At 43.6% G+C, this 23,885-nt stretch overlaps 2 protein-coding genes across 2 annotated transcripts; one reads left to right on the top strand and one right to left on the bottom strand.

Annotated features, from left to right (window-relative positions):
* On the bottom strand, positions 1–1,445 carry LOC147827020 (uncharacterized). The gene is made up of 2 exons (XM_087216478.1): positions 986–1,445; positions 1–684 (listed from the first exon to the last, which is right to left on the bottom strand). Exons 1-2 carry the CDS (start codon positions 1,028–1,030, stop codon positions 1–3), a joined length of 729 nt encoding a protein of 242 aa, XP_087072604.1. The 5' UTR covers positions 1,031–1,445.
* Positions 132–22,949, top strand: Cdc42ep3 (CDC42 effector protein 3). Its single transcript, XM_004839304.4, has 2 exons — positions 132–268; positions 20,917–22,949. Exon 2 carries the CDS (start codon positions 21,137–21,139, stop codon positions 21,899–21,901), a length of 765 nt encoding a protein of 254 aa, XP_004839361.1. The 5' UTR covers positions 132–268; positions 20,917–21,136; the 3' UTR covers positions 21,902–22,949.
* The last annotated feature ends 936 nt before the right edge of the window (positions 22,950–23,885 follow it).

Here is a 23,885-nt window from a genome sequence, read left to right on the forward strand (position 1 = left end):
TCAGCTCAGTCTCGCTCGCACCTTTCTCCCTGCCGTGGCCCGCAGCTCCGCGGCGGGGCCTGAGCAGGGACACAGAGGCCCGGTTTCTGCCCAGGGGAGCCTCCACGCCGTCCCCGCGCGGGTAATTCTCTGAGTAGGCGTCGCAGCGCTGCATCTGTGCGCACCGGCGGGGACTGCGGGCGCCCGGCCCCGGGTCAGCGGCTGGATCCTCGGCGGCGGCGGCGGCGGCGGGAGTCGGTGCCGGTCCAGGGCTCCCGCGTAGCTACCTGTGAGTGTGCCCCGCGGCCGCGATCGCTCCCCGCGCGCGCTGGGGTTAGGCTCGGAAAACTGCGGGGAGGGGACACCGAGGGGCCGCCTTCTCAGCTGCTGTCCGGAGGGCCAGCTGGGGATAAAGCCAGCGGAGGGGGTCGGGCGGCGAGACGGGGACGCTGAGCTACACTGTTTGTGCCCACGACTTCTCGGGGTGGGGGTGGCAGGGTCGCACTGCACCCTCGCGCGGTTGACGGTTGACGGAGCCGTTCTGGGTAGTGCATTTTTCCAGCCGAGGACGAGCCGCACTTGGCCGCCGCGCCCCTTTTGTGGATTTGCACCAGGGCCCCAGACGGGCGCGCTGTGCAGATCTGCTGTGGCAGTGCCCCTCGCGGTCTCTCTCGTCTTGAGGAGGGCGTTGTAGCTGACTCCAACCTGGCGGTTGAAAAAAATTTTTTTAAATTGTGGTTTCTGAACAGCTGAAGCGTTCACCCCCGCCCCTTTCTCCTTGAAACTAAGTGTCTTGACACCGACAAGTATCAGACACGTGAGGACGATGGGATCTGACCAGTCATTTTTTATGAATTATTATACCCCATCCCCCTCTCGCCTTTGGGAGGCATGTGTTTCATCTTATAAATAGAAAGTAGCATTTTTTTTGGCAGGACCTCCTTTATACTGTACAGTCTAGGAGAGGTCAGTTTAAAAATAAATATGCACTTGAATGTTACATTACCGAAAGCCGGGCTGTCGCTGGGACAATCTGCGTGGACAGCAGCATCAAAGCTGGGAGCACAGCTGTGTTGAAAGGAGTAAAAGCCCCAGAGTGCAGCCCAGGCTGACAGTCAAGTAATTACATTTTGCTTTAAAAAAAAAAAAAAAAAGTGAGTGAATTAAAACGAGGGCGGGAAGAGGAATGTCAGGAGGGTATTGCAACATGAATCTTTCCAGCCCTAGTGTGTTGGGGGGAAGTGGTCTGCTCAAGTGTGCTGGGTGTAGGGGGCTCTGGGGAGGCGACTGACAAATGTGTTAGGGAGACAAAGATTCCTTCCCCATCCCCCAGCTCCTAGTCCTTACGTCCTAGAGTTTCTTAGGGATGCTGCCTTTAGAGAAAGAACAAAAATTAGGATGGCAGCAGATGTCCCTACTTAAATAGCAAAGCCAACCTGGGATGTCCCCTTAACATCACAGGGAGAAAAAAGGCTCACCAGGACGCAGGAAGGGTGCCGCAGGGGTAAACCTAAGTTGATTTATATTTCTATTTATTTATTTTTCTCAAGTTGATTTAAAAGACTCCTGTAATGGTCTAACTTATAAAAGACCTTTCATCTAACAACTAGGAAATGCCTTCTCCTTTCTGGACAGTTCTAGAAAGCTTCTTTGGAGGCCTCTGTGATTTATATGGGCTTTTATTGGTGATTAAGAATGAGCTATGCAGGTATGTGAGTGACACAAACCCTTTACAGAATAAAGCACTCAAAGTGGCCAGTTGTGAAGTGTTTAGCACTGTCACGTGTGAAATAAATGATAAAGATCATTTCTGGATTCAAGGAATGGTTGAAAGTCCTTCATTAAGTCTTCCAAAGAACATAGGTTTCCCAACAGGCCCCATTCATTGCCTAGAACATTGCCTAAAACAGAAATACCAGCCCCCCAGGCTCACAGATAAGTTCAGAGAGAAATTTGGAAATGTTTTTGGATCCATAGCAGTTTCTGTTTCCCAGTGGTGTCACCTGCTAGAGATTTACATTGTGAATTTCGTGATTAGAATGTGATGCTAAGGCTGTGTGTGGCAACCCCTACAGACATGAAATAAGAGCCCCTCCTTTGCTTGGTCTGAGCACTGAAACTCTGCTTCGTATCTCAATGGAACTTGTAAAGGCAGCTAGAGTAATAAGTGTTGCACTTTTTTTTTTTTTTTGCTTTTTATTGCAAATTTAAATGTGGTGCAAGATGCATAAATACAAAGCCATAACAATGATTGCAGAAGGGCTCCCTTGAGCTAGTTTGCCCTGTCTGCTCTCCAGCTTTTCCTTTAATGTGGTGTTTTGTTTTATGTCCAACATGTTCACAAAGGCTGCCCTTTTTCACTTATAAAATTCCTGGCTTTCAACAGCATTGGGTATAAAGTCACTTTAACCTATATTACCCAAAGATTGTTACCAAGCCATAAAACTTTCACAAGCTCTTTGCCCATTAGGCATAGCATTTATCCAGTGGGCGGATTACAGTTCACAACCTAAAAAGCCTCCAGGAAGACTGCTCTGATTTCTTCCCCCTCTATTATATCGGTTCTTGCTTTCAGTCTGATTTTATAGAGGCCTGGCCTGATTTCTTTCTAACCAGAATCCTGTGGACCTGTCTTTCTTTTCATTGATTGAATAAGAAATTAAAACCTATTTTTAATGCAGCCATTTGAAACTAGTAGGTCCCGCTAGCCACAAAATACCCACCAAGCACTGGAGCCTAAGAATTCTTCTAATACAACATGTTGTTTATTGCTTTGGATGTTTTTCTTTTGATTTTTTCTGTTAAGTATTTGAACCCAGGGCCTGGCACATGGTAGAAAAGCACTCTACTATTAGGCTATCCCCATCCCATACGTCCTGCATGAAGCTCACCCTATGTGCCAAGCACTCTTCTCAGCCCTTTATCTTGGTTAACTCATGTATTTCTAACAATCATTCTATGAAAGAGGAGCTCTTATTCATATCCACGTTTTACAGGTGTAGAGATGGAGGACAGCCCAGTTACATAACTTGGCCAAAGTCAGACAGTAAAAAACATGCCTAAACGTGTATATGCAATTGAACAACACCATGTGCATGTGTGTGCATGGTTGATTCTACTTGAAAGTCAGCTCTTTGTGTGAAGAGGATGGGAAAGAACCCCTGGAGTTACTACGTCTCTGGGCCACATTACCTAGGTACATGGCCTGCTTCTGGCGTGTAATACTTGTGTAGACTTTGGGAAGGTTACTTAGCCTGTGCATCTCAGTTTAACATTTGTAAAAATGTATATCCCATGAAGATTAAAGGAATTAAAGAATATAATGCACTCAGAGCAGTGCCTGGCACAATAAAAAGTTGATTTTTTGTTGTTGTTGCTTGTGTTGTTTTACTAGGTACTTAAATACCGGTTCTCTCATTTAACATTCATAACCATTCTTTAACATAGGTGGTAGTGTGCTTCTTTTCCAAATGCAAATGCAGGCTCAGAACAGTTCAGTAACTTGGCCAGCATCACACAGCTAAGTTAGTAGCAAAGTCAGGGTTTAAACCAGATCTGTTTGAGTCGTACTGAAAATCACATCCCTACAACCAGGGAGGAGAGGCAGAGAAGCTGTTAAATCTGATTATTGTTATGGTTTTTGGCCTCTGGCAAGGAACTCATTTTGTATTACTCTACATCTCACAGTTTTACCACCCGAAGGAAGATGACCGTAATTGCCATCCATAGGGAATATAGTGTGAACTATTTTATTATTAAAGATGATTTGGTCCCCCATGCCCTGCAACAGTATTCTACAGCAGATCCAGCATGAAACAGCTAGAGTTAACATGGTATAAGCAGTTTAGTTTATACCATAAATGAGATTTACTAGGTAAAAATGTGGGATTCTAGAATGGGCAAGAAAACCATGCCACAGCCGAGGGTGAGGAATTTCAGCAGCAAAGGATGAAGTAGGGCTCCTGTGTGGACCGTATCCTTGCTGCAGAGTCGGGCTGTCGCGTCCAGTCACCAGGTCTGGACGGTCACCATGTCCTCAAGGCCTGGCCCTTAGTCTCTGGTGCTCAGCGGATGCTTAGTGCGTGTTTGCTAATAATGCTGCCCCCAGAGCTAAGGGAAAAACAGCCTGGGCAGAAAGGCTCTGGGCTCAGTCCTGGCAGAGGGGAGCTGTGACAGTTCTGCATATGCCCTGGATGCTTCCAGATAAGCTTCTTATAAAATACAGAGCAAGGAGGCCTTGAACACCTAGTGTGCACCCAGAAGAACCTGCCAGGCCTCCTCTGTCCTCATTGCTCTGGGTTTGTGATTAACTGAGTGCCAGGAGAAGGCTCCAATTGCCTCAAAACCAAAGGAAATAGCCCCGGAGCTGTCCAACTCTGTTTGAAAGCATCTCTTCTCTTGCCCCTCTCTTTAAAGCTACAAAATAAAACAACATCCCACAAACCATAATAAGTAAGTAGGTAGCCAAGTAGTTCTACAGCAATAGGTAAGTGTCTTTCCTTTAAGAAATACCTTCTTAGGCCTTGATATACTTCAATGCCAAGTTTCACCAGAGTCACACGATGATAGACTGAGTTTGTCAGGACCTGTGGTGGAAAGGTAGTTTTAAAATTTTAACTGTATGGTTTTATAATGCGGAGCTTGACATTGATATATAAAAATTACAAATTGTGCGAAAGGTGATGAGTTCCCAACTAATGTTTATTTGGTTCTTACTGCTTGGCTAAGTCATGAATTAATAGAACTCTATGGTCTCAAATTTAAAGTTAAAATTAAAAAAGGATTTTCAGTGATTGGGAAGTTATTTGCTTGTTTGAGAAGGTTAGGATTAGTCTACTAGTCTCTAGCTCTTTGTCAGTATCCCAGTATAGGGAGCCATCTAAAGCGTACATGGAGACTTGAACAGCATCAGAAGAGGGTTGTGTGTGAACCCTGGGTGTTTGGTGAAGGTTCCTTTCTGCAGGATTTTGTAGAGCAGTTTACTATGCCATGTGCACAGTGAATGTCCACAGAGAGATGCTGTCGAGTGCTTCTCAGATAGTTTTGCCCACAGAGCAGCTGCAGGACTGATCTGGCAGAAAACACTGAGCACAGACAGAAGCCACATACTGCAGTGTGCCCTGTAGAGTGGCAGGACCTTGTGAACTTTTGAGAGAACCACAGGCTATCCAGGACTGGAGCTGGAAGAACACACTAGAAGATGCCAGCATTTTGATAACTTTGTTAATTTTGATAAAATTCATACAGAATTAACTGGGCAACATCAAAAGATACAAAATACTAGAGATTAGAAAACGTAGGCTGTGGTCTTAGCTCTGACCCAAATGGTCTAACATGAACATTTATTTCAGAGTCTTTTTCTCATCTCTAACATGAGGCATTTGGTGCTAGATGATCTCAGATAGTCTCTAGGCCTAGATCCAGTGAGCCAGGCTCCATGGTACCTATTAGTTGAGCTACTGTACTAATAATAACATGAAACTGTAGCTTGGAAACCAGACCAGTGTCTGTGGCGGAGCAATCTGAGCAGGCTGGAGGGCAGGGAACTTCAAAGGCAGGCCTCTATTTGGACAGCTTACATGTTGGGGAATCTGTCATGTTCTGGTGACAACTTGAAGGTCATATTTGTAGATACATCGTGTCAATAATAGATCACTGTCATGTGTTTAGTTGAGAAAGACCTGTTCTGTTCAAATACATCACAATCATTTAGGCTGCACACATTTTTTAAACAAGCAAAGGCATTTTTGGTGAAATGTGGTTTTGCCATTTTGGAATGTATTTGACTTCTTAACCCCTTTTATTTATTTTTTAAAACTTCTTGGCCTAGGGTCAGTGCAGACTTAAAACATTGATTTTACCCCAGCAGGAGATGAGGCTCTATGCTTTTAAGAGACCAGCTGGTCACAAGGGAAAACTCTCCTTCTCTTGGAAGGAGTAGGGGAGGGGGCCGCTCAGTATTCTCCAAGCTCTTGGCTCTAAATTTCTGTCCTTTTAATTCTGTTCTTCTTTTCTGAGGAATTTCCATATATCTTATGTCTTCTCCTACCATGGCACTTACTACATTTACAGTGATCATTTATTGACTCCTGCAGCTGCCTAATTAAACTATTTGGAGCACAGGGACCGTACCTACTTTATTTTGGGTTTTTTTGGTACCAGGAATCAAACTCAGGACCTTGCGCTTTCCAGGCAGGCACAGTGCCACTGAGCTAAATCCCTGGCCCTGCACCTACTCTGTTTTGGCATTCTTCTTTCTTACAGTTGGACTTAATATAAAAATCTAGTCCTAGCCACATTGCCTAATTCTTCCTATAGCATCAGCTTCTCCTGGTTGTCAAATCAGAAGTTATTATCACTTATCTCGATTAAGTCTTGTTGTGGTAAAGTTATTTCTTCCTAGGCTACAAAACATTGACATTCATGGGGAGGCATTCCCAGGCTTCTGGTTCTGGTGGTAATGGTCACCCAGGGTAACTGTGGAAGTCAGTGAAGTCTCCACCAGAACTTCCTCAAAGTCTTCACAGCTGAGCAGTTGCGACGCCCACCAACACTTCTGTGCCCTGGGCATGATGTAGTACCCAGATGTCTGCCTGCAGTGTAGAGAAAGGACTGTCGCATTTTCTGGGACTGGCTTAGACCTCTTGCCAGCCACGATCATAGAAGCCATCTATATAGGGGTGTACTTAATTCACCTCTGTCTCTCCATGCTGAGCGTGTCATTGCTGTGGATTCAATTTCTAGAATAGTGGCTGAGAACTTGTAGGCTCTCAGTGGATGTTTGTTGTTGAATGAATGTGTGAGTGACCTGCTTGGGACTAGGTGAAGGCATGTGGAAGCTACATCTCCCTGGGGGAACCACTTGAAACCTGTATGCATGTCCTAACACCAAACTGGAAATGATTTTCTTGCTCTCAGCTGACTTCAGAATGAAATGTCTTCCAATATAGTGTTGAGTTCTGCCCTGAAGCTAAGTTTAATGTACATTGATTCTGGGGAGTTCTGTTCTAGATTCCTCCTGAAGGGGCCTTTAATCTATGGGCTCACCTGGAGAAGGGTGACGCTTCCCCTGCCGGTGCTGGGACCCCACAGATGGCTGCATGTGGAGTCAAATAAGGAATTCTCCAGTATTTTGTCAGATGAGGAATTAAACTGTTGGAACCAGGACCTTTGGGAGCTTCTCACACTATATTTAAAACTATTGCTTAAGTGGCCACATCCCATGGTCTTAAAGAAATAAAGTTGAAAGACACTCCCACAGAGAGCTTTCAGCCCCTCTGTGACTTCTACAGCTCTGGGATTTTGGAGTCATGACTAATAATATCTGCCCTTCTCATTGATTTGGAGCTTGTTTCATGCCAGGCCATTGTCAAGCACTGCATTGTCTGCTCCTGAGTGGAGACCCTATTACTCTTTCCTCTTTCCAGATAAGAAGACTGAGGCTCCTAGAGGAAGTCACTGGCTTCCTAGTTTTTACCCTTTAATTTACTATCAGGAAGGATGAGAAAGGGTAATGAAAATTGCATATACTAATAAAAAGTATTTTGATACTTAGGATAGTCTTACTTTTATTAAATAGTTTACATTTTTTCTTGAAATTTCATAGAAGCCACATGTTTCGGCAAATATCTAGAAACACAGAATCCTAACATTTTACAGCTGGAAAAGACCTTATCTCCACTTATTTTTGACATGGTAAAACCAACCCCCAAGAGTTTCAGTGACATGGAGCATGAATCTTTGTTCTTGAACTTAGTTTTTCTTTCAAACCTTGTTTTTTCTTTTTTCTTTTTTTAGGAAAAGAATAAAAATATTCAGCCAATTATATTAGCAGATAATAACATAATTTCTTTGGTTAAAGAAAAGGTGAGCTCTACCTTTCTCAGTTTTCTGTAACTTTACCACTCTTTCAAAAGTGCTGAGCTTGAGCCCTGTGAACTGGATCCAAAAGACACCGACCACTGGCTGAAGAACCACTATCCTAAAATACTTGCTCTAATATTAAACATAAATAAGTCTTGAGCACAAATGAATATATCATCTCTGCTCATATAGGTGCCATGCACATACCAGGGGCTGTTCCTTTAAAGCAGACATGGAAGAGGGGATGGATGTCTATATTCACCCTTCACTCAGGGCTGGAACACTCACTCTTTTTGCTTCCATCCCTGTCCCTCATCTCTGGAGCCCCAACTGCCATCTTGGATTCAACTGCAAAACTTCCTAGGATGGTTTTGCATCCACTCTTCAGCTGCTAACTCAAGCTGTTTTAGACTTCTTCCTTATCAAATCCCTCCTGGCCTTCCTGTGTATCTTTTTCTTTTCTTTTCTTTCCCCCTATGGTAATGGGGATTGAACCCACAGCTTCATGCTAAGCAACACCTCTAGCCCTTTTATTTTTTATTTTGAGACAGAGTCTCATTAAGTCTTTAAATTGCCCAGGATAGGCTTGTGTTCCACCTGCTTCAGTGTCCCACAGTGCTGGGATTGTAAGTGTGCCCCACTATACCTGGCATTCCTTGTACATCTTAACTGCACACCTAGTTCTTTCCTTGGGACCCTACAGGTGCAAACCTAAAGCTGTCACCTGGTAGCTTATCATGTATTTAAAGAAAATAAAAATATACTCTTATTTTTTCTTTCTTCTCTCATAAACCATCAATTCTGTTTGCTATGGCTCCACCTCTGCCACTAGTTGCCCTTCTCTGGTGGGCACCAGCTTCCAGTGACTGCAGCCTTTTCAGCTGCCCACACACACCAGGCTCACAATAACCTTGTGGTAAACTAAAATGCCCGGGTCTGTTTTTGTAACTGCCAGCCACATCCTGCCTCATTCTGCACTGATGTGATTATATAAATGAACCCAAACGCAGGACTGCTCAGTCATTCGGTTTATTCCTCTGGGCTTTGTCCTGCCCCTACTCAAGTCCATGAGGTGATTCTGGGCTCCAGTTTGTGACTGGCACAAAGCTCCATATGGTCCCATGCTATACACGCATGAGTGGACCTGCTGTGTCTTTCAAGTCATTTAGCCTTCCAAAAAGATTCTTCTTGTGCTTTGCTAAAATCAGCTTTTGATGTGTAATCTACTGTCTAGCAACTCTCACAAAAGAGGTGAACTAAGTGAGGTGCTGAGTAAACTTCCTATCAGAACCTACTGAGTATGTGTTTCCTCCATCCTCAAACAACAATTTTTACTAAAAATGGGTGGAAAAGTCATCAAGTAGTTCTCTTTTCTCTCTTTTTTGAAAATCAAGCCAATTGCCTGTGTGTGTGTGTGTGTTTCGAAACTACTGTAGTTTTCCAAAGGTTCTGGAAAATGGTTCAATGATGTAAAGATGGTATTTGAAGGACCTTGGGATGATATTTACTTATCAACCCCTGGAAATCTGGATTCAGCATAAAGTTAAATGATTATTGCTCCACCTTGGGCTTCTCTTTTTTTATACACTGTCCATTTTAATTTCTTGAGATTTCCTAAAACATCTTAAGCCATATAAACCAAGCTTCCTTCTAACTCATTTCCTTTTGAGAAAGGAAAGACCAGGAGGGTGGGATCATTGTTTCTACATAGCCTCATTCTTTAGGCATGACTTGAATATAACCAGGGGACCTGGATTATTCAGGGGACTGTGTTGTCAAATTTCCCTTGAGTCTTAACTCTTTAAGATTCTATTTATGCATTGCACTCATGGGTGGAAGTCATTTTGCTTTTAAACAGCATGTCCACATGTATTCCCTTGATTCCAAAGATCTGTAGCATCTTGTAGAATCACTGCAGTTTGTACTGATACGCTGTTAAACTATTACCCTGCATGGATACAGGAAGGTTAAAATGTCTTGCAGATTGGAAAAATAAAGCCTTTGCTGTAAGAGAAGAGGCCACAGTTCTTTGTTAAATGACGTTTCCCCCCTGGTAAGAATCACAGAAAAATTATCTTGCATTTTTAGCAGGGCAGGCAGGGTTGATGAGGGAGCGGGTCACAGCAGTCTCTTTTAAGCTTTCTTACTTGCTCATTCATTTCACAGACATTTATTTAGCCCTTCTCATGAATAAGCTAGTTCTCACTCCCAGACAGCAGCCTAACGAGGAAGATGGTCGGGTAAGCAGTGGCTACAGGATGGTGTGATTGATGGTAGATGTGAGGTGTACACAACGTGTTGGGGAGGTCAAGAGGCCTTGAGAAGTGGAGGAAGTCTAGCTGCAGGGCGAGCAGTCCCCAGGTTGCCAGTAGGGTCACTTGCTACCTTATGCCCAGCCCCCAAAGAGTTTCAAGCAGAAAGTGACAAGGTTCCATTAGATTCTAGATCACGCCCACTGATGTAATTTGCAGGATAAAGTGGAGGTGAGGGGAGGCACAGAGACAAGTGGGAGGCAGTGTCCTGATGCAGCAGAGGCAGTGAGGGACCGAAGTGAGGTGGAGGTAGTAGGATGGGCGAGGGGACCCCAGAGTCCAGACTGAGGAGACATCAAGATAAGACTTGACATGAAAAATGAAGCAGGGGGAGGAGCTGGGAAGACAGCTGGGTTTAGACAAGGGTAAAGGTTTAGACCTTGATCTGTAAAGGGTCAGTTAAGACTCTGAGGGTCACATAGGGTCTCTGTCCTAACTATGCTGACCTGTTAGGGCCAAAGCAGCTACACTCGGGTTTCTCAACCTCAGCACTACTGAGATTTGAAGCCAAATCATTCATCTGGGGACTGTCCTGTGCATGGAGGATGATTAGCAGCATTCTTGGCTTCTGCCTATACACCAGATGCCAGTAGTAATACCCCATCCGCAGCCATGAGAATTAAAAATGACTTCACACATTGCCAGATGTCACCTAGGTAGGGGTAAAATCATCTGATTTGAAAAGCAACAAGCTGTAGACAATATGTAAATGAATGCACATTCATATTGTGTTCCAATAAAACTTTATTTACAAGTGTTTGGATGTGGCTTACCTCTAGCAGTTTATAGAGCCTTGAGATAAGAGACGAGCCAAGGGAAAACTAAAAGCTTGTTCAATAAAATTTGAGCTTTCTTTGATCACAGCCCAAAAGAAGCCTAAGTGAACTAGCATAAATTTTTTTTATCAATAGTAGCTCTCATTTGTAGCACTTTTGCTTTCCTTATTCTTTTTGAGCTTACCTTCTACCTAGAGATATTAGATGTAAAATCACAAAACCAGGACACAGGGAAATAATGAATCACATAATATAAGCTGTACACAAATCCTACGGCTGACTCCAAGTGAGGCAGCAGTGAGGCTGGATTACGTGAGATGAGCTGGAGAAGACTTCCTCCAGGAAGGAAGTGCCTCTGAAGCAGGTCTGGGAGGATGGTGTGAGTCGTGACTGCCGGTGAGAGGGTAGGAGGACATTCCACGTAAGTAGCACAGAGTTCTTAGTTACAGAAACTTAGAAGGGACGTGAAGTGTGACTAGCGAGGGAAGGAAATTACTGTCCTTTGTGAAAGCCATGCAGTTGTACACTGTCACATCCATGTGTTTCCTCTGGGAAAATTAAGAGCACTTGACAGTATTCTGTAAGAACAGGATAATTTTTTTCTTTGCAGCTCAGGGTTTTTATTGCTTTAAAATTCCAATCTTCTGACCTTTACCACAAAGTCAAATTCTTTTTGAGATTCTTTTGGACAGAAGCAAAAATACTCATAATCAGAGCTAGAGGGGTATCTGGGACATTCTTCACTCATTTTGGTTTCTGACGAAGTCAAGTCAGTATCTCTGCCTCTCATTGATGTGGAGATCTCAATGCATCATTTTCTCTTGGTGCTGCTAAACTTTAGGGTGGATTGTCTTGGCTAGTAGCTCAGGTTATTAGATCAGCAGTGGTTAAGAATACAGTTGTGTCTGAAATTCTAGTTCTTCTGTATTTTGAGTGATTGAGCTGGGGCATGGGGTTAATTTGAGACTGTTTCCTAAGAGGTATGTTCCAGGTATTACATGAGATGGTAACTGCCTGGCCCACAGAAAACAGTCTCATATGGCAGCCATTACTCTTTACGGTATAAATTCTTTAGGGAATTAATAGTTTCAAATTTGCTGCTTTCTAGAGAGCCCCTGGAGTTGCACTAGGGGTTTGCTCCGGGAAGCAAATCAAGCTGTCTCTTGTGGAAGATCTAACAGGTTATGGAGTAATGGATTTATTTCAGATTTGAAGTTCTCAGTATACTTAACGTGGTGGGAGACAAAAAGATAAAGCCATGCTCACAGAAGAGCTTCCAGGTGAGTTTAGAAGGTTTATTCATAAATTCATTTAACACATACACATGTATAGATACGTACACAGCACAGGGGAGCTGGCTGTGGAAGTGGTTGAGAATGGAATGTCCACTGCCAGATTACAGTATATCCAGTGTTGGTATGAGGCAGAGCTTTGTTTCAGCCCATCCAAGGGGGATGGATGGCTGTAGAGGGCTCTGGCAGGGTAGGATAACAGCATGGAAATCCCATGCCTGTCGTTTTACTTCACTGGGGAGAGAGAGTTTTCAGAGGGCTTAAATGTGAGGATGTGTCATAAAAGTAATGGACCAGGAACTTGAGTCTCTAAGGTATCAGGGTTTAGAATGAATGCTCTGGCTGAGTATTGTTGAAGACTTCAAGGTCAGCATCTCTTCCTGCATTGATATTGTCCTTGTGGCATTGCTGACCAAGTCAGATCCATTAGTTACAGAAGCATGTGAGCATTTCACAGCCATGGCCTTATTAGATTCCTGTCCATCAAACAAGATCCCCTGCCTCGGTGCTTCTAACCAGCCCTGAGTCAGAGTGCCTTGTAAAACCAGTCCTACAAAATGAACAAGGCATGAAAGAACCTGCTCTTTGCCTGCCTTGTTATAAATGCTAGGGACTGTTGCCCATACTGAGTCCTCCTCAGTGACTCATTTTTATAGGAAAGGGTCAAATGGCCTCTCTTCAGAAGTGACAGTACTTTATGATGTAGACATTCTGTCATCCAATTTTCTTTCTAAAAGATCTTTGAAATAGTACAATTAAGTCCTATAAATATGAGGAGTGTAGGTAAATTAGTATCAAGTCTCCCATATGGTATTTGTGGATCCCTCTAGAATCAGAGTTGCCAAAGGAAAGTAAGTATAAGCTGTGGCTGAATCATATATAAGAAGTCCACTTATAAATAATTGAAGGTAGAATGTATCAGACTTTCTGAGTGGGTCCATAAAATACAGGCTTCTCGGTCTGGCAAAGATTTCTGTGAGAGACCTCAGCAGTCAGGAGCTCAGCTAATGGAGTTGCACAATGTTGCAGCATATAGTTCTATCTTCAGTTTGGATGCTTTGGGGAGAGGATAAGAATCTAAAAATAGGAAAGGCATCTTATCTTCTCAAATGGGTAGAGAGGAACAGACTAGAAATATGAAAAGTATGCTCCTCAGTATGCTGTTGACTGGATGTGTTCTGGTTCCACTGATCCCTGTCTTATACTTTCATTTAAGTCCAATGTGGCCGTTTTAACACCATGATTTTTTTCTCCTTGAATTATTAAATATTTTGTCTGATCTGAAGCAGCCCTCCGACAGAGGTTTGTGAAAGGGTTGGCATGAGTGCACACATTGTAGGGATACTTTAGTGTTTCTGGTACCAAGGGTTGGCTGGTCATCTCTGTATTAGTAAGACTATAACTGTGTTTTAACAGAAAACCTTTTTCAAGGGCAAGTCTGTGATGTCTTTATATGGGAATGTGACATGAGATCATAAGGAAATTAGCAGGGACAGTGTCCCCATGTAGGAGGGCTAACACTGTCCTTTCTCACACCACTCGGGGGGGGGGGGGCTCCTGGTAACTTCTCTCCCCTAATTCCTTGAGGTCCTCATCCCATAGAGCTACTACCCCACCCTGCCTGCAACCCATTCCTTCTTTCAAGAAACCTAGGTTCCTCTTCAGAGGAGCCAAAAATCTGTTTCCCTGTAGTTTCTGCTTAGTAGCTTCCCAGAGCAAGTTGACCCCTTTTCCATTACAATGAAATGAGTTCTTCGGATCCCTGAAGATGAGTTTTCCCTCTCTAGTGGTTTTTTTTTGGCTGTTACAGTATTCTTGCAGCTTCTTAAAGGTTTACTCACTTCCCCTAAGGGTAGCTATTAGCCCTTCTAAAGTGTGGAGCCCAGAGCCCAATATAGTTTTCTGGAGACTGAATGCAGTGAAATCATTATCTTCTCCTAGTTGGCAGTGGACTGAAATACGCCAAAGGCGCTTGCCAGTGGGGAAATGCGGAAGGTGCGTGGCCAAGTCATCGGTCCTCCCAGGACTGTTGGCTTAGACAGGAAAGAGGAATAACAGTATTTTCACTTGGGGCACAGGCATTGGTGCTCTGGATGAGTCCTGGAGGATGGGCACACAGACACTGTGCTGAGGCAAAGGGAAACATGATCCGGAAATTGGAATATCCTTGAAGGATGTGACAAGCAAGCAGAAAAGGGAAATGACACGAAGGCTCGCTTCCTGCAAGTAGAATAAGGAAAAGGACCACAGGTCCCTTGGGAAGGTAGCACCCCCCTCACCCCACCAACCCCTGTTTTTACACGTGTGTTTTACATTAACATTGCAACCTATTTTGTAGGATGCATGACATTTTTTGTACCATTTCTCTCCACCAAGAATTAATCTAAGACAATTAGTAGACAAACCAAACATTCCTTTCTTAAAATAAATGGAATTTTAAAAAAAATCCCAACTCCTTTGTTCTTTTCAGAGCCCTATGATTTGCCAATACAGTCAACTCTGAGTAATTCAGGAACTGATTTTTCGATCTAATTAAAAAAAAAATAACCCCTTGCTTTCCCCCACCTCCTGGCTGTTGCTCTGTTTTGGTATTTTAAGCAGTATTTTATTTGCCAAAAGGATGATAAAGCGATAAATCCAAAGACCTCTTCAGTTTTTTTTTTTTTAAATACCATTGTTATTGCTGTGGTTATTTCTGTTATTAGCAGTGTCATTTCTGCCTAAGGCAGTCACAAGTAAGTAGAATTGTCTAGCGTAGTACAGGGGTGACAGCCCAGCTCTGCTTTCCTTACCAAAAGCATGGCTTTAATTTCCTCTGAGGTCCTTTGTTTTGTGTCTTGACACCTTGTATTTCTCCCGGGTACCCGTATGTGGGAGCATGTGCAGCCACAGCTGGACTATATGACCTACATCTGGAAGACACTCTCAACCTTGAGAGTGGGTGCCAAGCAGCTGGTCTGGGAGCTGACCCCTTGTGTTGGCAAATTTTTCCTTCCAAGTGCCAAGGAACCAGAGTGTTTGTTTTCAAAGGAATACAGTTTCCCAGATGAGTATTATCTTAGATGCCATCTAAGAGGGAAAAGGAGAAGCAAACCATGATCCACAAACTAGGAGAAAGGGATTAGTAATCATGGAGCATCCAGATTTCAGGGTCAAGGGAAGGTTTTTTGAGAAAGGGCTATGCATAGGAATCTTTCTTTCCTTTTATCTGTCTTTTAAGATTCAGGGAAGGTAGTGGGAATGGAGGAATGGTAACTAAAGAAAACTGGAGATGCAGGAGAATAAAATGCAGACTGAGCAAGGGAGTCTTTGATTGCAAGAAAGGGGGAAGGGAGGCCCAGCACTCACAGTAGCTCAGTGCTGGGAGTTAACGTGGCAGAGCCTTGACTGACACAGAAATTCTCTTTCCCTGGCTCATGAGAAAAAAGAGGGCTCCCTTCCCCGTGCTAGTCTAACACCCCACTTCTGGTCTCAAGCACTTTCTGATTTTCTTTTCTCTTCTCCCACAACCACCCCCCTCCAAACAGTTCCCTCTTCGTTCTGCGTATCCCCGCAGCCCCAGCCCTGCAGCTCTGATTCATTGGTTTCTCTGTCTGTTGCCATATTTGTCAGCCACCAGCAGTGTCCTGGGCACATCTCCTTTTCTTAAAATGATGAGGAAGGATGGATTTCATGTCAGGGCATTCAGGACCCTTCCACTATAAAATGTTGTCACTAGCTACCCTGCTGCAAGGAGCTGTCCCAAACCTGGGCAACTCCACCTGCCTGTACTCCTCAGCACATGTGCTCTGCCATCTTTCCATTCCTCTGGCATCCCATACCCTCCTGCCTCCTGCCTTTTCTCATTTTCCTTCTGACTAAAACCACTTCTCTTGTAAGATCTTTTCCGTTCTGCACAATTCAAATCAATGCCACCCTTCGACAAAAGACTGATCCCAGCAGGAAGAGGTTACCTATCCCTTTGCCAAGCTCAGGTGGGATGGGTTCTCAGCCCTCTGTGAGGTCTTTATATAGCCACACGCTGTCATGCAGACTTTACTTTTGAACACATTTGCCTATAGAAATGTTGGTGTTAGGATCAGTAGCTTAGCTTCCACAGGCTCTATGTACAGGCAGGACCCATGTGCCATATATAAAATTGGCTCTCCAGAAAAGTGTACACAGAGCCCTGTGCATTTTTTATTTTTTTAAATAGCCAGTTTGTTTACATGACTTGAAAATCCAAAATCATGAAAGGATATATCATGAAAAGTTTCTCTTTTGCCTTTGCCCCTCTTCCATCTACTTTTCCTGAGGACAGTCAACATTGCAGATTTCTTTCTCTTTTTTTTTGGTACTGTGGATCGAACTCGGGATCTTGCGCTTGAACATTGCATATTTCTTGTGTATGCTTCCAGAAATATTTTATAGACATACATGCAAATACAAATATATTTTACACTTTTGCACCTTTCTTTTTCCTTTGAAGATGCACATCTTTGGGCTCTTCTTTCTGTATCACCTTATTAATAGATGTGATAATATTCATTTGTGTGGATAGGCTTTACTTTATTTAACCTGTCCTCTGCAGGTGGGTAATTGGTCATTTCCAACTCTTGGCTGTTATAAACTGTGCTGGTATGAATACCCTTGCACATTGTCTCCCTGTAAGTGAAATCTGGAGTCAAAGCATAATTTACATTTTTGATAGCTTTTGCTAGTCTGTCTCCACCAAAGCTGGGCATGTCCATGCTTTGGTCTGTGTATCCAGGACTGGTCCCCCATCCTCATCAGCCAGCACATTGTCACATGCTTGAGTCTTTAGCAGGCTTCGAAGTGCACTCCTTCTGCGTTCTGAAGCTGACTGAGCTCCTAGGGAGTGTGCTCATTAAACGACACATGAGACTTTAGACTCCAGAGCCCAGCCTTCGACTTAGTGCTCAGTAGCATGGTGCCCTGGTAGGATGACTCAATGTCTGTGCCTCAGCAGTGTCTCCTTTATAAAATTGTGACATTAACTTATTAGCAGCAGCAGCCTCCTGGGTTCTAGTCAGTAAGAGAATTCATGTCAAAGGTTGGAACAGCGCCTGGGACATAGAGAAACCCTGCATAAATATCAACTGTTGTGCTACAGTGCTGAGGGCTCCCAGGAGAGGCACGGATCCTTTCCAGGACCTGCTGCTTTTTAACCAGTGAAGAAACTACCCCATGAGGTTTCAGCATAATTGAGGACAGAGATGATGTTAAAAGAGCAATCAGCCAGGGAAAGGAAAGAGGGAAACTGATGGGAGATTCATAGATATCCACTGCTTGATAAGCCAGGAGCCCTGAGGATTCAGGAAGGAGAAGAAGTGATTAGGGCAGGAGGACATGGGCAGTGGGTTGACTCTGCTGGGGTCAGGGAAGGTTGCCCTGAGTTGGAGGAAGACAGATAACCACAGATAAGACAGAGGGGTGGGTCACAGCTGCCAGATACTTCCCCAACACCACAAACACCAGCTCATCAACAGTTGTAAAACTGATATCTTTTTCCCATCTCATTTTTTTAAAACTTCTAGTATATTGAGGAACTCTTAGAACTCATGCGGAATAGAAATTCAATTCAAATTTATTATTTCTCAAATTGTAGAACCCCGTATCCCTGTCAGGCAGTAAATACTGTACTATGTAAACATTTGTAGAAAGAAAGGACAAAACGCTCCAGAATCTTACAGCTGAACTGACTTCTTCATCAGGCCCTTTCTTACCTTTCTCCTTATTTTTGGTCACTGACATAAGCCCAGCTGTTTCCAGGCCAAGCGAACCTCTGGCTGGAGGCCCAAGGTGTTCACACCCATGCCAGGTGGGGCTGACCGAAGGGACATGGCTGGGAAGCCTGAGGCCCAGCCCCTCCTCCGTGCACCCTCAGAGAGTGGCACCCACCTCCTCTCCCTCCTCCTCCCTGTCTCAGGTAGAGACATTTATTCTGGGTGGAGGAGGATGACCCAGTCACCAGGGCTGAGAATTGCTCTCTGATGAATTTTCACGGCAGGTTTTAAAAGTTCAGAACACCATTACCCAGGCCCTGGCCCCACATAACCACCAGCTGACCGCAGGCAGGCAGCCCTCACATGCCCTGATGTATGTTTCCGTGGCAGCTGCCAACCTGGTTCTGCACGTTGAGAACATCGCTCCAGAGGCAGCTGTTCCTCAGGACTGCCTGCTACCTCCTGCCACTTCAGTAACCCAGTGGTTCCTGCAGGCAGCCTTCCACCCTGTGCTCAGAGAAGCTGGAAGGGTGCATCAAGGGCCCTGCTCTGGGACTGTGTGTTGTACACACATGCAGGAAGGAAGTTCTGGTGTGGTAGCAGGGAGATACAAGGTTTCAGCTCTCGTAACTGGGACAAGACCTATGATCCTGGGGTGGTTGGCAGCTCTATGGTCAGCCTGCTCTACTCAGCAGTCCTCCTTCTGCCTGCATCTCCTCCCTGTACCCCCGGCTGTCATCCTATGCCTTCTCGAGCCTGGTTACTGGACAGCAGGCCTGTGCACACTAAGCAGGCTGCTTTCCAGAGTTAGTTGTTACCTTTGCCAGCAGGTGGTGGAGCATAGTTCTTGTCACCTGCCACTGGTAAATGAGTTTAAAACTCTTACTGAAAGGAAAGAAATATGGGGAGGATGCAGATGGCCTCCAGCTGCTATAGAGCACATGTGGCTCTCTTCAACCTACTTTCTAACCCAACTCTGGAGTATTTGTTGGCAGGTTCTTTACTGGGTGGGCCGGGAGTGAGGATTGTTGGAAAGGTTGCGACAAAATGGGAGAGATTTTTAGCTTCTCTACATCAGCTGGTACAAATGAGGAGCTGGAGGATTATTTTCCAGAGGTAAGGGTAAAATGAAGGCGTGACACCCTGAAGCCTTCTTCTAGCCCTTCCCTTCTGATCCTATCAGATGATATATGAAGGAAGGATGTGCTAATAGTCTGTGCTCGTAACAAATCACCACAAATGTAGTCTCTTACAACAGCCTTTGATTATCTAATGGTTTCTGTAGGTTAGGAGTCTGGGTAGGACTTGGATCCAGGGTCTCACTGGGTTGTGTGTGGCCCAAGGCTGTGTTCATCAAAGGCTCAATTGGGGAAAGATCCACCATCAGGCACCTTATATCTTTGGTAGAATTCTTCTGCATAGGCCCCCTAATAGTATGGCAGCTCACTTCTTTAAAGCCAGCAAGACAGATCTCTCTTATAGGCCCAGATGGGATCTTCTGTAATGTAACTGGATCTGTGAGTGCCCTGTCTTTGCCTTACTCTTTTGGATAGAAACATTTCACAGGTTCTACCAACAAAGGCAGGAGACCAATCATGGGGTTACTTTAGAATTATGCCTACCTCAAGGAAAGGATACAAGTATTACTTATAATGTTTCAGAATATTCCCAAGTGAAGCCCCAGCTGATTTTATTTGATTCCAATGTTTTTTTCTTTTAAATGAAGCAATTTTGTTCTTTTCATTCCATCTCATAATACCTCCAGATTCTGAAATCCTTGGCTGACTAAATTTTCCACCCACTAACAACTTCATTCTAACTCTAGCTCTTTTGTTTTCTGGCTATATGTTTGTTACTGAGAAAGGGTGAATTTTTTTCTTGACCCCTAAGCTCAGTTTTGTTTTCTGTGGGAATGCATTCCAGGATTTTGTTGGGTGCTTCTATAATAGTCTCTGTCATTTAGTAAATGGTATCTTCATCCCCTTTCCTTATAGGACTACAGTAAGTCCCCAACTTACTAATGAGCTCCATTCTGGGAGAACGTTCATAAGTTGCATTCATTCATAATCTGACAAAGTGAATCTTAAGCAATACTCCTGTGAAAGTTCGCAACTTGAATGTTCATAAGTTGGGAACTTACTGTACTCGTTTTAATTATGTACAGAACTCAACTACAAAATATCATCAGCCTTACTAGTGTATACAACAAAAGAGGAAATGTATTTCAAAACAAGTCCAGGTGGTCATATGCTGGCAGCAATTCTTAGAATAGAAGGTGTATTAGTCACTTTCCTGTCACTGGGACAGAATACCTAACATCTGCAGCTTAAAGGAGTTCATTTTGGCTCGTGGTTTCAGAGGATTCAAATCATGGTTAGCTGGGTCCAAGGCTAAAATGGTGTAGTAGAAAGACATAGTGGAGGAAAGCTGCCCACCTCATGGCAGCTGGGAAGCAGAGAGAGAAAGGAGGATCTGGGGACAAGAATACACCCTTGTAGTTCACACCCCAGTACCCAAGCCCCATCTCCCAACAGCAGATTCAGCTTTGAACTCATCAGTAAATTTATTGGCTGATGAATATAGAGCCCGAGAGCCAGTCTCCTTCCGGAAGTCCCACTCTGAACATGTGCGACTTTGGAGAGATGTTTTAGGTCTGAACTGTAAGAAAAGGAAAGGACTGAAATCTTAGACATCTTCAGAAAATTGTTTCCATGACCATCTTTTTACAGTACTGATGTCATAGGGTTAGGGTTTTTAAGTTCTCATCCCTTTTTTTTTTTTCTGTTTCCTCCAGAATTAAAACAAAAATTAGTGAACCTTTATTAAGATCAAAGTTTATTTTGCTTAATGGAGGGAAACAAGGTAAAGTTGGGCTTTAGGTGGGAAGTGACCCTGCCATGATTTACAAGGCAGGCCAGAGCAAACTGTGACATCAGCAGATTATAACGTGTTTTGGTTTCTTCTCCAGGTTTCTCCTTGTTGTGGAAGGAAGTGAACGATGTAACCAGCTGTACAGGAAGCTCACAAGGTCTCTTAGATCTCATCTCATTTCAGAGCCACTTTTGAAGCTACTGGAAAAAAATGATGTGACAATTCCTGTCAAAAAAGATTTTTCAGAAACATAAAACATCTGTGAAGAAAGTGGCCCTTTTCCCCTTCTGTGAAGTAAGACATTCCAAAATTCCAAAATGCCAGCCAAGACCCCAATCTATCTGAAAGCTGCCAACAACAAAAAAGGAAAGAAATTTAAACTGAGGGACATCTTGTCTCCTGATATGATTAGTCCACCCCTTGGGGACTTTCGCCATACCATTCACATTGGCAAAGAGGGCCAGCATGACGTCTTTGGAGACATATCCTTTCTTCAAGGGAACTATGAGCTCTTGCCCGGAAACCAGGAGAAAGCTCGTTTGGGCCAGTTCCCCGCGCATAATGAGTTCTTCCGGGCCAACAGCACCTCAGACTCCATGTTCACAGAAACACCCTCCCCAGTGCTCAAAAATGCCATCTCCCTCCCGACCATTGGAGGGTCCCAAGCTCTCATGTTGCCCTTATTGTCACCGGTGACGTTTAATTCCAAACAAGAGTCCTTTGGGCCACCAAAGCTGCCCAGGGTCAGCTGTGAGCCTGTCATAGAAGAAAAAGCTCAGGAGAAAAGCAATCTGTTGGAGAATGGGACCCTCCACCAGGGTGACACCTCATGGGGCTCCAGTGGCTCAGCATCTCAGTCCAGCCAAGGCAGGGACAGCCACTCCTCCAGCTTGTCCGAACAGTACGCCGACTGGCCGGCCGAGGACATGTTTGACCATCCTGCCCCGTGTGAGCTCATGAAGGGAAAGACTAAATCTGAGGAGTCCCTCTCTGACCTGACAGGTTCTCTCCTCTCCCTGCAGCTCGATCTTGGGCCCTCACTTTTGGATGAGGTGCTGAATGTCATGGATAAAAATAAGTAACAGGATACTCTCCTTCCTTTGGGGCAAAAGGTACCAAAAGAAAAAAAAAAAAAGTCAACTAGCCACAGTTGAAGAAAAGAGCTACCCTGGCTGGTTTTGTTTTTGTTTTGTTTTGTTTTTTGCCATCATATGTTGCATTTTCTAAAATAATATTCCTAATCCTACAAAATATTTTTTTAACTGTTTGCAAAAACAATTTAGAGAAAAAAAAAATAACAACAAAAATTCTGCCCTGGCAAAAAGAGAGGAAGTGAGTCAGAGCCCATTTCCGGCAGGCGCTGCTGAGGTTCAGCTCACATTTTTTGTTTGCAGGCATGTAAGAAATCCAGCCCGGCCAGGATTGACACTGGCCAGGAAGGGCTAGATGAGTTCTGCTAAGGAACTTGACAGAACTCTGACATTTTTCTGAGTATGAAAAAGTCAAAATGTATTTAACACCTAAACCTTTTTTCTAGACTCTTTTGTATATTATATTGTTTGGGCTCACCATCACGAGTTCTCCAGTGTTAAAACTTCTCTGTGTTTTCACATTTGAACAACTTTAATGGGTTTGGGGGATTTTCATGTAGTTCTTATGTATCTCATATATTATACTGTATCTATATTGCAAAATTTTGACTGTCAGCTACATGTTGGTAAGATACAAGCAAGGTATTACTGTAACTAAGTTATTTTTAAAGTTAAAATATATTTTTATGTCCCTTTGGCTTTTTATTGCAGAGTCTACATTTTATAGATAATACATCAAATGTCATTTGACTTGTTTCCGTAGGGGCTCCATTGTAAACTATGGATGTGTGTGTTTGGAAAAGTGTATTCATACTTAGCTTTTTTTCCTTTTCTTTTCATTTCTTTATCATCTGTTATCATACTTCCAACAGTAGCCAACAACGGATTGTAAAGTAAAAGGCACAGGTTACTCTTAATGCTTCCGCAGAGACTGTGGGCTACACTACCTAATGTTTTCTGGAAATATGGATATTTTAGTACAGTACATTTTGCATTACCTAGGTACTTCATACCACACAATAAAGAGTAAATGTTAAAATGAACTTGCTCATTTATAGTAATAAACAAGAACATAAGAATATTTTCTTTATGACTGGCTAGAAAAGTTGCCTCTCTAAAATGTGCTTGACCCTTTAAAATAAGGTAAGAAATTATTTCCATCCATCATTTTATTTACTTTCTAATGGTTTGAGACACTAGAAACAGGATGCCTCAACGTAAGTGGAAATGAATATATGAGATCAGATTTTTTAAAAAATATTAACTTCTCAAGGCACATTTCTATCTCCTCTTCCCGTACATGGACACCCTCTACGGCACACTCTGCAAGCTCAGTCTCATCCTATAGGAAGAAGGTTTGTCCACGAAGCTGGTACTGTATGGGATGAGACTAATGAGCCTACAAAGAGGGCAGCAGAAAGCCCTTCCCTGCACCAGGCAGATGGAGGTACCTGGAGGGTGTTGGTTTAGAAAACAGGAACAGGAAATGTACACACAGACTACTACAGCCACCCTCTCTCCCTCACATAATAAGTGCTATCTCATTCTCTCAAATTTCCCTTTCTTCTTGAGCTGTATCCCTGAAATGACTTCTCCCAACCACCTCTGATTTTTTTCTTTCCCCTGGTTTGAAGTTCTTGCACTTCTCATATCTGACCATCTGAAATGACTAACCAGGTCAAAGAGGAAGCAGGTTCCCCTGCAGCACTGCACGTTTCCCTTATTTCCCAGTTGTGTGTCTTTACCCCACCCCTTGCCAGTTTTCCTTTTCTGTTGCACTACATCCTGCTCACAGTTCCAGAGACTTCCAGCCTCTCCTAATTCTTATCACTGAGGCTGAGTCCAATGAGCTCATAATTTTTAGACAGTGTTAATCAAGCTCTTCCAACACTTTTCCCCTCTTAATTATCATGGATCATAGCCAGTCTCTCATTAGACTCTTCATTTGTTACATGACCTCAAGGAAAAAAAAATC

This window comes from Heterocephalus glaber, unplaced genomic scaffold (assembly GCF_053883595.1).
Source record: "Heterocephalus glaber isolate CG9 unplaced genomic scaffold, H.glaber_assembly_v1.0 deba00001457, whole genome shotgun sequence".
Taxonomy (NCBI): domain Eukaryota; kingdom Metazoa; phylum Chordata; class Mammalia; order Rodentia; family Bathyergidae; genus Heterocephalus; species Heterocephalus glaber.

Coding starts and splice junctions, on each gene's coding strand:
- Cdc42ep3 (XM_004839304.4), top strand. CDS start 21,137: ATGCCAGCCAAGACCCCAATCTATCTGAAAGCTGCCAACAACAAAAAA.
- LOC147827020 (XM_087216478.1), bottom strand. CDS start 1,030: ATGCTGCTGTCCACGCAGATTGTCCCAGCGACAGCCCGGCTTTCG. Junction 685..985: donor CAGCGACAGCCCGGCTTTCG/GTAATGTAACAT, acceptor TTCAACCGCCAG/GTTGGAGTCAGCTACAACGC.